We start from the raw sequence: 14,234 nt of genomic DNA on the forward strand, positions 1-14,234 counted from the left end.
AGATTACCACGCGTTAGATTCCTAGCTTAGAATTACCACGCGTTGCATTACTACGCGTTGAATATCCACGTGATGGATTACTACACGTCAGATATCCACACGCTGGATTACTACGCGTTGGTTAACTACGCGTTAGATTACCACGCGTTAGATTCCTACGCTTAGAATTACCACGCGTTGCATTACTACGCGTTGAATATCCACGCGATGGATTACTACGCGTCAAATATCCACACGCTGGATTACTACGTGTTGGTTAACTACGCGTTGGTTAACTACGCGTTAGATTACCACGCGTTAGATTCCTACTCTTAGAATTACCACGCGTTGCATTACTACACGTTGAATATCCACGCGATGGATTACTACGCGTCAGATATCCACACGCTGGATTATTACGCGTTGGTTAACTACGCGTTGGTTAACTACGCGTTATATTACCACGCGTTAGATTCCTACGCTTAGAATTACCACGCGTTGCATTACTACGCGTTGAATGTCCACGCGATGGATTACTACGCGTCAGATATCCATACGCTCGATTACTACGCGTTGGTTAACTACGCGTTGGTTAACTACGCGTTATATTACCACGCGTTAGATTCCTACGCTTAGAATTACCACGCGTTGCATTACTACGCGTTGAATGTCCACGCGATGGATTACTACGCGTCAGATATCCATACGCTCGATTACTACGCGTTGGTTAACTACGCGTTGGTTAACTACGCGTTAGATTACCACGCGTTAGATTCCTAGCTTAGAATTACCACGCGTTGCATTACTACGCGTTGAATATCCACGCGATGGATTACTACGCGTCAGATATCCACACGCTGGATTACTACGCGTTGGTTAACTACGCGTTAGATTACCACGCGTTAGATTCCTACGCTTAGAATTACCACGCATTGCATTACTACGCGTAGGATTACTACTACTATGCTAACCTAGTTAACATCCCCCGATTGAACATCATTATTTGAAATATTTGGCATTCTGTATAATAATAATTAATCATATTACAAAATGTTCGCGTTAAAGTCATTACCAAACGTGACACATGCTAACCTAATCTAGCTAGCATCCCCCACTGATTATCGTCGTCATCTCATTATATGCATTACTCAAAATCTTCGGCGTTCTAGATATAACTGATCGTTTTTACAAAATGTTCAAACACATAGCCCGTAACATATATATAAAAATAAGTTCAGAATAAAATGACAATATATTTGACTCGTCTCAATCGGTGAGGAGTCGCTTGTTCCATCCAACAATTACATTCATCTAATCTGTCATCCCCGTTTCATTACAGAAGTTCCTAAGCGAGTCGCTGAATCACCTGGAGAAGATGTACCCAGGGAACGGGAGCGGCGTAACAAGTAGTCAGCAATCGAATCTCGACACGAACAAGAGCAAGGACGGGACGTTGATGAACGACATGAAGAAGTGACGCCCGGAAGACCCGCCTACCTCGAACGTGGTCACTTCAATCAGGCACTCATGGCCGTACAACTGAGCTTTCGCGAGCTGTCCTCATCGCGAATGGCTTCTGGTGGACCACTAAAACGACGCGTATGTCCGTGCACAGACCTGCACATTGAATAATCAAAATAAAAGAAATAATAAGCCCACCAATCGCAAGGGAAACAAGCGTGACAGCTAGGCGCGGATATCCGTGTTCGAGGTTGGCTGGTCGAATGTGTTCTAGGTGTACGACACGAAGTCACGAGAAATGTGCAATGTGAAATCTAGCGAGATTGGACCTCGGCAAGGGTCGAGAGTCCTGGTCGAATCGGCCGGCAGTGGACACACGAGATACTTCATTTTTCTCCTTATTTTTAGCGAATCGGGATACTCTTTCGATGTTCAGGAAACATCCACACACATTTGCAGTCGTATCATGTGTATCGAGAACTCGAGTAACGAGGTAGGAATAACTTTGTACTCACTGCCTACTTTAGTTGAGACGCATCTATGCTGATCGAGAAGTATCGATCGATTCGACGGGATCGAGTCCGATCCTTGGTTTGAATGCTTCGATTATTTCTCTCTTGTTTCCTTAGGTTCCTCGTGAAGGATACTCGAACGCGTACTACTACTTGTGATAGGCTTAGCGATAGTCGAAACGTTTGTGCAATCGTTACGATTAATCTTCGCAATGATTCTTTGCCGTGCTCCAAACTTGAAGATCTAACAACTGAGGCTTATCGGAACGGTCGAGATCGTTTTGTTGAAATGCAGCGTAGAACGTGTAGACTTGTTCGTGATATGATTCGAACACGATTAGAAATTTATTCCCAGTTTCGAACGCGTTAACCTTTCCAGTGCTGAATTCTTTGGATATGCTTGGCGGAATCTGGCTGACTGCAGGGTTATTAATCAAATTTATGTTGCATGCATTCACTGTAATATTTTAGGTATCATTTTTCTGATACTGAGATTACACGGTTCATGATCTTTCCTGATTTTACAGAGTTTTGAATTTGCGAATTTTTTAGATTAGTAATGAAATTTGGAAATTTGGAAATACTGAAATTGACATTCTTTTTATTTTGAATTTTGGAAGTATTAAAATTGATGATTTTTTTATTTAGAAATTGTAGACATTTGGAAATACTAAAATTTTACAATTTTTTTATTTTTAAAATGTAGAATTTTAGGAGTATTAAAATTAGCCATTTTTTCATTTTGAAATTGTAGAAATCTAGAAATATTAAACTTTTACATTTCTTTTATTTTGAACATGTAGAATTTTAAGAGTATTGAAATTATCCATTTTTTCATTTTGAAATTGTAGAAATTTAGAAATATTAAACTTTTACATTTCTTTTATTTTGAACATGTAGAATTTTAGAGATATAAAAATTTGAAATAATTTATTTTAAAAATATAAAAATTTTGAAATTTTAAAGCTTAAAATCTAATTTTGGAAATGTAGAAGCTTGATAATTTAAGAATTTAAATATTTAAAAACATGAAAATATAAATTTTCAACGTTCATAAATTTACAAAATTCCAATTAATAAATTTTCCAATTTCAAAACTTTCAAAATTGCAAATTTCAAACAGAAAAAATTTAACTGTAATGATTTTAAAATAAAAACTGCAAATACCTAATAAAATAAAATTGCAAATATCTATACAAATTGAAAATCAGTAAATCTCACATTTTTTTAAAGAGAATATAAAAAATGAGCAAACTGGGTTTGAATTTTTAAATTCTGTTTCTGTTCTCGCAGCTCTCGAATCGATCGATAACTACGCATAAACGGAGATGCGATAAAGAGGAATTAACTCGTAACAACCGTACTTCATTCGTAGATTTGTTGAGTGGATTATTTATATTGCTCAAGCATCGTTATTCTTTGCTCATTACCGAGCGTACGACATGCATTCGCGCAGTATCGATGATGACGCTGCTGCCTAAGCATTAATATTATCAGCATAGTGATATATTGCTCTCTACAGCTTGTAGTTTAACGATCATAAATGTAAATTCACTCGTGAATGTTTTACAACCGATTTTTATCCAACGACCGAGTCCGGTGTGTAAAATAGCTCAACTCTATTTATAGTGACTCGCATATTTGCTCACATGTTTTCATATTTCTTAAAACTGCTCATATTTTGCTGCTTAACCGAAGTGTGAAAGATGTTCAACTTATCGTAGCAGAGAATTTATGATACGAGATGGCTACCAAAGTTGAATATCTAGATATAAAGTTATGTACTGCAGTCAACCCAGGAATTGGTGCATAGGTTGACTTAGGAAGAGTCCCAATTGGTTGGAATAAAAAAATGGACGCCACACGTATTTTCGACGGTATATTAATTCGAGTGGTCACATACCAATTAAGATGAAGTGGGGTAAGTTCGTAAACGGGGCAAGTGCGTATACAAGCTATTTTTATTGCAATATAAGCAAAATTTCTCCATTTAGTGTGTTTGTTTCCTTATTTTGTTTCACTATATACCCTCCTGTATTTCAGCTAAGAGTACTTGTTTGCAGTATAGAATACTTGCATGATGCAGTAAAAAGCATTTTATAGCAAATTTGTTAATAATTCTGCTCTTGCCCCATTGCACATGAAATAAAGTTTCAAAGTATTTAACTTCAAGTTACGCTTTTACCCCATTTTCGGGGAAAGTGCAGAGTAGTTGACATTTTAAACAATTTCCTATCAAAATCAAAATGTACAAGGAAAATTAAGGTCCTAATTAATATTAATTAAATAGTAGTAATTGTGCAAAGCGTTCGATATCGACAGCGTTAAGTATATACATACACAGTAGACTGAAAATACTTACGTTTAAATACCAACTTTACAAAAACCAGTCTGCACTTACCCCACTTCACCTTAGGCCAAAAAATCGACAAATGCCTGAGAGAGCTAGTGCCAATTGCGTAAAGGAGTTATTGTTATTATTCTTATTTGCTGATATGTCACGCGAGCAGTGTTCATGGTGGGGATGGGCGGAAACCGAGTGGCTTCTTTCACTTTGAGTCGGCCTCCAACGCGCCAATTCCTGGGTTGTCGACAGTACATCCATGAGATATATATTCTACATAATTATCAAATTCTTCAGCCAAGAATTTTCATGTCATGATCGGTACCGACTCTCCTCCAAACAAAAATCTCCTCCACAATCGTTGCCTTCACCCTGCTAGGTTTCCTACAGTACTTATTGTTAGTGAACAAGTAAACCTGAACTATTAGATACATTTTAATCTAGATTGATAATAGGATCTAGCTTGATAACTTAACCTATTAAATTTATAACTGCAATTCATATTCATTTGAACGTTTCGAATTTTACGAGAAAATCCTCGAAAAAATGTGACAATAGTTTGTAATGAATACCGAGTTAGTTATACCAATAAAGATTTAGTAAAATTATTTACAGCAAAATAAGTGGTATAATCAGCTATAAAATCAGTGACAGAATTATGTAAAAATTTATGAGACGTATAACGTGCATTTCGCATAAATATTCATGTACTTTCAAGTAGTAACTGTATGGCATTTTTGCGGAAGACATTTGATTGAGACACTGATTAACGGGATTGAGATTTTCCTTGGATATGAATTTTATTGGCAGGAATTAATTTAGTTTGATAAAGGCTCTAATAAAGGAAGTCAATTTTTATGTACTTCCGTTGGAAAAATATTTTGAAATTTTATATTTCTACCTTAGCTTTTATACTTTACTTTACTTTACTTTACTTTTTACTTTACTTTACTTTACTTTTTATGTTACTTTACTTTACTTTACTTTACTTTTTACTTTACTTTACTTTATTTTTCTAATTTGGGAAGAATAAAATGAAAATGTTCCAGAGTAATGTGTAACGTTTTACGGAATATGCATTTTGGAAAATTTTTAAAGGTCACTAAGAAATAACTAGAAAATATCAAAATATTACTTAATATATTTTTATGCAAAAAGATTATTTTTTCTTGGATGTATTTTATTTTATTTGAAATTGCGAATGATTACTCGCTACAATATTTTTAAATTAAAAATGAACTATAAAATGAATATTATATGTTAAACTTATTTATATTGCATTATTTTCTACAGTTCCAAAAATCCAGTATTCCAAAATTCTAAAATTTCACATTTTCAAAGTTCTACGATAAAATTCAAAAATCCAAAAGCGCAAAAGTTTAATAATTCAAAAGTTCTATAATTTGAATGTCTCGATGTTTAAAAAATTTCAAAGTCCAAAGGTTCAAAGGTCTCAAAATATTCAGAATAGCAGAATTCCACAATCTTTTAATCATAAAACCTAAAAATCTCAAATTTCTACAATTTTAAAGTTTCAATGCTCCAAAATTTCAAGGTCTTAAAATTTCGGAATACCAAAATTCAAAGTTCTAAAATTTCAGAGCTTAAATGTTCCAAAATTCTAAAATCTTAAAATTCTAAAGTTCATAATTTCCAAAATTGCAAAATCGAAAAGTCCCAAAGTCTCAACATTGCAAAAATTCCAAAATTTCGAAAACCAAAGGTCCCAAAATTCCAAAATCTGAAAATTCTAAAGTTCATAATTTCCAAAATTGCAAACTCGTAAAGTTCCAAAGTCTGAACCTTGAAAAAATTACAAAATTTTGAAAACTATAAGTACCAAGCCTCCAAACGTTATAAATTCCAAAGGTCCTAAGATACCAAACTTTCAAAATTGAAATCTTGCAAAGTCAAAAAGTCCCAAAATCTCAATCTTTCAAAAACTTCAAATTGCAAAAAATCTAAAGTCTCAAATTTCCAAAATCCAAAATTACAAAATCCCCAAAATTTTAAACAAAATTTCTGTCTAATCGCCATCTTCCTTACGTCCTTCCTTCCCTATCGTGACTCCCGATTAAAATACTCAGTTACTGAACTAGACTTGAACACAGATCCTCGTTGCCAACGTCAAAGCAATCAAATAGTTCTAAGAATGAAAATATAAATATCACACTGACGAACATAGCAGCGAAATGATTACTAATTATCCCGAGTCTCCTATTCCGCGTAAAAAACCGTTGACTTCATGTGAAGAGATGTGTGCGTCATGTAAACACTGAGTACGCGACAATCATTGAATATTCATCGCTATCACAACTTTGAAAGTTATAGATCTCCTCGGTCGCACGTTGCAATTTGAAAGTTTTTCTGACGTTTTTTAGCAAGTATTTTTTCTCCGTTTCTCATCGCTGACAATCGTTATTAACCGCAGAGTAATAACAACGTGACATTAGATCTAATATTACCGAGAGCTAACAACGTGGACTCGGTTGCATTACGTTTTATCTGTCGTCTCTTCGTTAGAATCTCAACGACAATTTTACATCGTGTTTAAAGAAGGAAATACTTCGTATATTAGCTAGATGACGTCGCAACAGCCGTCCGAGGCTAAAAAGTATTAATTTAGGATTGTTATCTATTACGTTAATGGCCGACAAAGTTTTATATTTAAATCAAAATACGGATACGAATAGCCGAATTATCATCCATGCAGACACCTGTTCACCGCAGTTGCTAGTTTCGATTTCGACACGCAATGAGTTTATAATTAGCTAGAATTAACGATAATAGTACCAAAAGATACTTTTTACAGAAACGTACCGATGTCAACCCACAAGTTGGTGCGCGAAGAGCTACGATTGGTCGGAATAACAAAATGGACGCTGGTATTTTCGGCGGTTATTGGCTCGATCACAGACAATTAGACCAAAAATAATGACGAATGAAATAATAATAGTGCAAATTGCTGCAGTTGTCATTATTATTATTTGCTGAAATATAGCGCAAATGTTCACAGTGATAAAGCTTCTTTTACTTTGAATCAGGCGCCATTTTGTGGGTTCACACCTGCGTTTTCGACTCCGAATAGATCGAGTATCGTAAAAATTTCGCTCCAAGCTTATTATCTTAAGATCGAGTTTAGCCAACGCAGTTTTCAGATGGTTCAACGTTTTATTGTACATTTTTATCTACTTGATGTTCTTGCCAGGTAACTCACTGCATAGATTTAGTGTAACGCTGTCGATCCGATGGATTAAAATCGTGCTGGTGCAGTTGAACTTCATTCATTCTGATTTGTGGAAGAGACATTGATTTCTTGTTTATGGAAAACTCTCAAATCAACTCTCCGCCATTTTCTTTGCTTTTGTGCAACGAACAAGTTTAATGCATTCAAAACAAATTTAGTGCATTTGAAATATTAGTTACTGCAAATTTTAATTCAATTTTTTCTTCTACTAGTCGTAAAATTGAACGTCTCTTTGAAGTTTTATTCAAAACATTAGTTACTGCAAATTTTAATTTAATTGCTTTTTCCATTAAGGACAAAATTTAATGTTGTTCAGAAGTTTTGCTGAAAATATTATTTACTCCAGTTATAATTTAGTTTGTTCTTCTAATAAGGGCTAAGTTTAATGTATTTTTCTAGAGTGAAGTATTTTCTTCTTTTTCTAACGATTTCTTTGAACTGTAACTAACCCAACCTCACCATTTGAACTCTAAAATATTAGTTAAGTTCAAAAATCTGAAACTTGCAGAAATATATCTAAAGATTAATTTAATAAATGTAGTAACTTATTAATGACCTAACTTTGTTTGCAGAAATATATCTAAGAATTAATTTAATAAATGTAGTAACTTAATAGCCTAACTTCACTCAAGTCGAATTTCACACAATTATAAAATTTACAATATGAATTAAGAGACGTTTACACATTTGAGAAACGACAGCTTCTCCAACGAATAAAACGCAAAAATATCCTAATTACAGAAATAAATCATAACACTGTGAATTAAAGTTATGAGAATGAATTATTCATCAGTAACACGAATGAAATCGATCTCAGCAATTTAAAATACCTCAACGTCATTTCAAAGTTGATTTGTCTGTAAATAAATGTTAGTTCGAATAAATGAAGTTCTACTGTTCTAAAAACATAGGAAATAAAAGTGAAGCAATCATACGATTGAAATACGCATTTTGATCGGCTGTTTGTGTCCAACGTGAGACATGTACGTTGTACGAACACTACGATAAGTTATTTATCGAATTTACCAATCGCAACATCGACATTTCACAGTTAAAAGATTGATCAAGCTCCCGAAGATCGCGAATAAAATTACAAATGCTTTCAATCATCTATCGTTTGAAAAAAATTTTGTGAAACAGCTGTAAAGAAAATGGCACCACGTCAGCGACTGTGAATGTATTAATACCTTACCTACCGTTTATAAACAAAATGTTGCTTATAGTTAAATATTGAAAGGAGTATTACCATTGTCCTTTTAAACGCAGTACATCTAATTTGAGTTATAGATGAATTAACAATCAAAAGCTAACCCAAATGTTAACCCTTTGGAGATGATGATGAATTCGAAAGTCATTATCGTAATTTATGAATTCCATAAGTAATTTTTTATAATTCATGTTGTAAGAACATTTAATTTAATATGTGTAGGACATAGTGGTCACAAAGGGTTAATTTCGGTAACCGATAATCTGTTATCAGATCATTAGGCTTGCGGTTGGTAAGGTGTTAACCGTACGTATAGAAGGTTGAAACAATTAATTAACTCTAATCTGGGTTAAACCGCAAAACGTTTGTAGTAATGTAAAACGGTGACAGACAGTTCAATCGCTCCGAACTATGTTTTATATTATAAATATAAAACAAACTAAAATGAAAATATATTGTTTAAAGTGTTTAAGTGGCTCAATATTACAAAATCCAAAAATCTCACATGCTATTTGATCACTACATTAATATTTCAATTTGTTATTGATAAGTTTTACAATTATTTTCCATAAAATTATGTGGTATTAAAATATGTTTTATCCAGTGTCAAATTATGTTGAACAATGACACAAAAGTTTGGGACAAGACGTAATATGAAAAGTAATACACATATAAAAAATATTTGTAATTCGCAAAAATAGTAAAATAAATGATCCCATTATAGTCATTCTTTGACAAAACATAAAGATTTTGATAAATAAACATTTAAATTACATATTCACTTTTGCTCAAGATATTAATTATCGAATATTAGTTACTCTAAATGTAAATCACTTGCCAAGTTGAATATTTAACAAAAATTATTCATGTAAATTACATTTGATCTAATACCTCTTTATTAACCATCATAATTGTTTATAATTATGTAAATGTTAATCAATATTTCTTGTTCTCGTTTTCGCAATAAATTGCAGAGTCCTTGTTAATTTAAATAAATTATTGTGGAAACTCGTATATTTTTCTTGTAAATTCACTGACTTTACAAATACGAGTATTTAGCAATTTACCTCATTAAATTATAATTATACCAGTTAACTTTCTTGATAAAAGAATCTTTGAAATATTCAATAAAATACATTTATTTTCAACGTACATTTATTTTCAAAATACATTTATTTTATATTCTGCATTCTTAGCCAGTAGATCACGTAATTTGTTACTTTTAATTAAATAAATGGAACAACTGTTGAAATAAACAGTTGGTGAAATTAACCAATTAGAAAGTGATCAATAATAAATATGTACTATCTTAGAGTATGAATAGGTACACGATCTCAGTGGTGTTCTCATTAATATCAATTAATATTGATTATGTTTTATATTAGTATTCATTATACATATTGTTTTTACATATTTTATCTGCCTTTCAAGATTTGTGCAATATAGCAATTTAGTGACTTGTGTCATCAAGACGTTTTTTGGCTAAAATAATCAAAATAATAATTATCCCCAAGTTTTAAATATTTGCAATAAGTTTAAAATAATATTTTATGCATTTTATATGATCTAAATAACAAAGGTAAAGTTTTAAAAATCAAGTATAGTGAAATTCTTCATCAAGTCATCACAAATTTTCTGTAACACGTTCAGTCAGAATAAATTAGAGCACTAAAATTAAATAATTAATTAATATTTGATCTCAAAGCTATAAAAATAAATAATAGATAATTCGTAAAGTAACTTTTGCATTTTAAATTTACAGTAGATTCAAACAATGATTCTTTATTCTGATGATGGTTGATGTTGAATTTTCGTGATTTAATACAGAAAATCTAAGATCCACCATTTTGACGCGTTCACATTCATGTCACTCCACGTTGAATTAATTTTCGAACTCCATTATTGGCAATTCTAAATGTACCTGGAGTGTTACAGAAAATTTTTAGTTTTTGTTTTAAAATTATGTAAAACGAAATATGTATAAAAAGGAGATCAGAAAACTTGATAAACAATTAAAGGAAAATTCATATTAACGAGAGGACATATATTAAATATTATTGATAATATCAGATGGAAATGGTGCTGCAGTTTCACAGAAACAAAAATGTTCCAATTTTGAAATTCAGCACTCAAATTATACAAAAGAATTTAATTCTGACTTTACAAATAACAAATTTAGTTAAAAGTTATAGACATTCTACAGTTATAACTATAACTACAAGCGTCTAGTTATAAAAGCAATATGGGTGGTCATCTTAGTAAATACCAAATATAGTTGAACATTTAAAAAAGTAATATGAATGGTCACCTCAGTGGACCAAGTACAGATTGACAATGTTAATATGATCAAATAACATACATGAGACATTTAGAACATCTAATTCTTGAGCGATTGTCCTGTCTCCCTTTAAAGAAAATATTGTACCCGAACGACTTGGTGTCAAAATCGACGTAGACCCAGATCGACACCGTTTTTGACCCATAACAGCGAGCTTATTAGTGATCCCTAGTACCGCGTTGATCAAGAAGCAATCTTTCGATCAATCGCGTATGATCATGTTTCCCCTCCTTGTAATTTCTTCTCAAGACGAACAGAGAAACAAGAATTTCGTCGCCATCGACGACCCGGGGATCGTTTTTCTTTTTTTCATCGTGCCAATGCAAATCGAAAGTTGCCATTCGAGATGTGCCAATTAACGATATCGAGTTAGAAACGTAAGTCGAAGATCGTGCGAACACCCAAGAGCTTTTCCAGAGCTTTTGGAACGCGTGGAAATCGATAAAGGGGTGTTCGTATCGATACGCAGGAGCAGCCGAGTGCTCGACCGTTTCGTGCAGAATGGTAAGGAGAGACTAAATCGACGAAAGGAAGCACGAGAAATTGCGTTGAAGTACAATACCAGGTGAACCTGAGACATATCTAACTTTGTAATTAAATCTTAGGCGTATGTAAATGTAAGGATTAAGAAACCTGATCGAACGTTTCGCGTTCCGGGATATTATGTACAGAGTATTTGAATCTTTCTTGTGATATAATCGTAACATTAATAAGATATAAATCGATAACAAGGCAAGACAAAAAAAAGTAATTACTATTATCATTCCATGTTTTTTCATAGAGAGACGAGGTGTTAGCGTGGTCGTGAAGAGCGCCAAAACAACCCTCTGTTTTTAATCTCGAACAAATCGTGTAATTTTAAAGAATTTCGTTCACCCTGTAAAGAAGATTCTCTCCCTTGCGCTTTAATCGTTGTGTCTGTTGAGAATGAGCGATAAAGAAACTGAGTCTCAGACTAATTCTGTGAATTTAGTTAGGCGAAACGAGAATGTAAAAAAAAGGAAATGTTAAGAAAGTGAAGATATTGAAACTTTTATTTTCATTCACGACTACTTAGGCGACTCGTTAGACGTAAGATCCCGTAAATTAATACTTATTTATAATCCTTAGAGCGGCCGTAGAAAAGACGTTTTTCTACCAGAATTTCTGTGCCAACTACAAAAAAAACAATGTTGTAGACAATTTTGTTCCAAGTTGAAGCATCATTCTAATCTTGTAAGATACTCAAATATATCTTTATTAAATATATTTGAATTTCGTAGTATATTATATTCTGATATTGATTATACAGTTCATTTTTGTATATTGGTGTGTGATAAATAAATAAGAATATTGTTTCTAAGCAATTTACGTTCGGTCTGATCCTGTTGTCATTTCAAATTGGTTTTAACGATTTTTTTATGTTCTGATTAATTTACTGTATTTGGTAGTATGTCGATAATCGAATGTACAAAGTTTCCTTTTCCTATATTACCTTTTCCCTTAGAGAAGACCGTAGTGTTATACTGTTTGTGCAATAAAGTTGAGTACAAGAAAGACTTCGTTAGATTAACATTAAGAGTCAGTGTGGAAAAATTAAATTTTAGGACTGAATTAATAATTTGATATTAGGTGTAAACATTTCTAAATACTCTTTGTAAAACTTTAATAGTTTAAATTTTTGAATTTTTCAAATTGTAAAACTTGTATATTCTTTAAATTCTTTAATCACCTACTTCCTCAATTTTTTAATACACTAACTCCAAAATTTTCAATTTTTCGAAGTTTCAAATCACCAAATTACCAAATTTTCAATTTTGCAATTTTGCAATTTTCCCATTTTCCGATTTTCCAATTTTTCAATTATCCAAATTTCCATATCCCAAATTATAAAATTTCCAACTTCGTAAATTAGCAAATATTCACAAATTTAAACTTTTCAAATATATTTAATTTTCTAAATTTCAAACATCCAAGTTCCAAAATCACCAAATTCCTATACTTTTAAATTACCAAATTCTCAAGTTTCTAAATTTTAATTCACGTAATCTCTAAATTCTTCAATTTGCAAAATTTTGGAAGTCTAAATTTTCAAATGCCTAAATTACCAATTCCTAGATTTTTACATGTTCAAATTCTGATACCCCGAAATTTCTGAATTTCTAAATTTCCAAATCCTCAAATTACCAAATAAAAACTAAAGGGAAACTTCAAACGATAAAATCAATATTAATCAACATATGATAAATATATGACATGTTATTCAAAAAAAAATCAATATTAATTGAATTTTTACAAAAATGGAACAGATGGCGCCATCTCTCCGGCGAACAGAGTGAACTACACACTTTTGAAACTGTAGTTTCATTAGTTCCCACACATTGTCACTAGATGGCGCGACATGTGCCATTTTCGGATTAATTATATTAATATAGTTGGTTTTATTCACTTGATTGACTGTAATATGAATTGAATTATATTGAAGTGCAAGATCAATCAACTTTGAATTCTTTTGACTTTACAAAATTATTATCAATTTTTAATTTTTTTTAGAGTAATCCTAATTATCCTAAGAGTTTCCGTCTTATATACCGCCATCTAGTGGTTGAAGAAAAGAACTAATTAAACTACAGCTTTAAAAAGTGTGTAGTTCACCCTGTTCGCCGGAGAGATGGCGCCACTTGTTCCCTTTTAGTAATAATTCTATTAACATTAATTTTATTAATTAATATGCTATATATTTATCGTATATTTATTAATATTGACTTAATGCTGTTTGTAATATATTCTGTGGGTCCAAAACAATTCATACACTATACATCTCGTCGATGATATAGGGAATGACATAAAAATGGCCAAAAATTTTCTTCCGAACCAAGATTTTCTTTTCAAATTAAAAACTATTCTCACTACTCTCATTCTCCTTATTTGCAAAATTTGGTATATATCGAAATATAATGATTTTTCGAAGTTTCTCCAAAAATTATTATCACGTACAGAAATGATGCGATATATTGTTAATCAAACTTCAGTTTCCTACAGTTTTTGCAATATCTGTTGGTAATTTTATAAAACATAGAATGGTGACCTACTGATAGATGAAACTTATACCATCGTTTCTTTTTTTTCTTTTAAACACTTATGAACATAAATATGCAATTATTAAT

General features: G+C 32.2%; 1 protein-coding gene across 12 annotated transcripts in view; it reads left to right on the plus strand.

The window, feature by feature from the left end:
• TfAP-2 (transcription factor AP-2) overlaps positions 1 to 12,434 on the plus strand; it is a 416,024-nt gene extending 403,590 nt beyond the window's left edge. For 11 of the 12 annotated variants that reach the window (XM_076538529.1, XM_076538526.1, XM_076538523.1 and 8 more), the window contains one exon: positions 1,319 to 12,434. In XM_076538529.1, the coding sequence (XP_076394644.1) occupies positions 1,319 to 1,456 (138 nt within the window). In that variant the 3' untranslated portion in view covers positions 1,457 to 12,434. The remainder of the gene's footprint in view (positions 1 to 1,318) is intronic. The other variant, XR_001095047.2, reaches the window with a different exon arrangement.
• The last annotated feature ends 1,800 nt before the right edge of the window (positions 12,435 to 14,234 follow it).

The sequence above is a fragment of the Megachile rotundata genome, chromosome 12 (genome assembly GCF_050947335.1).
Source record: "Megachile rotundata isolate GNS110a chromosome 12, iyMegRotu1, whole genome shotgun sequence".
NCBI lineage: Eukaryota > Metazoa > Arthropoda > Insecta > Hymenoptera > Megachilidae > Megachile > Megachile rotundata.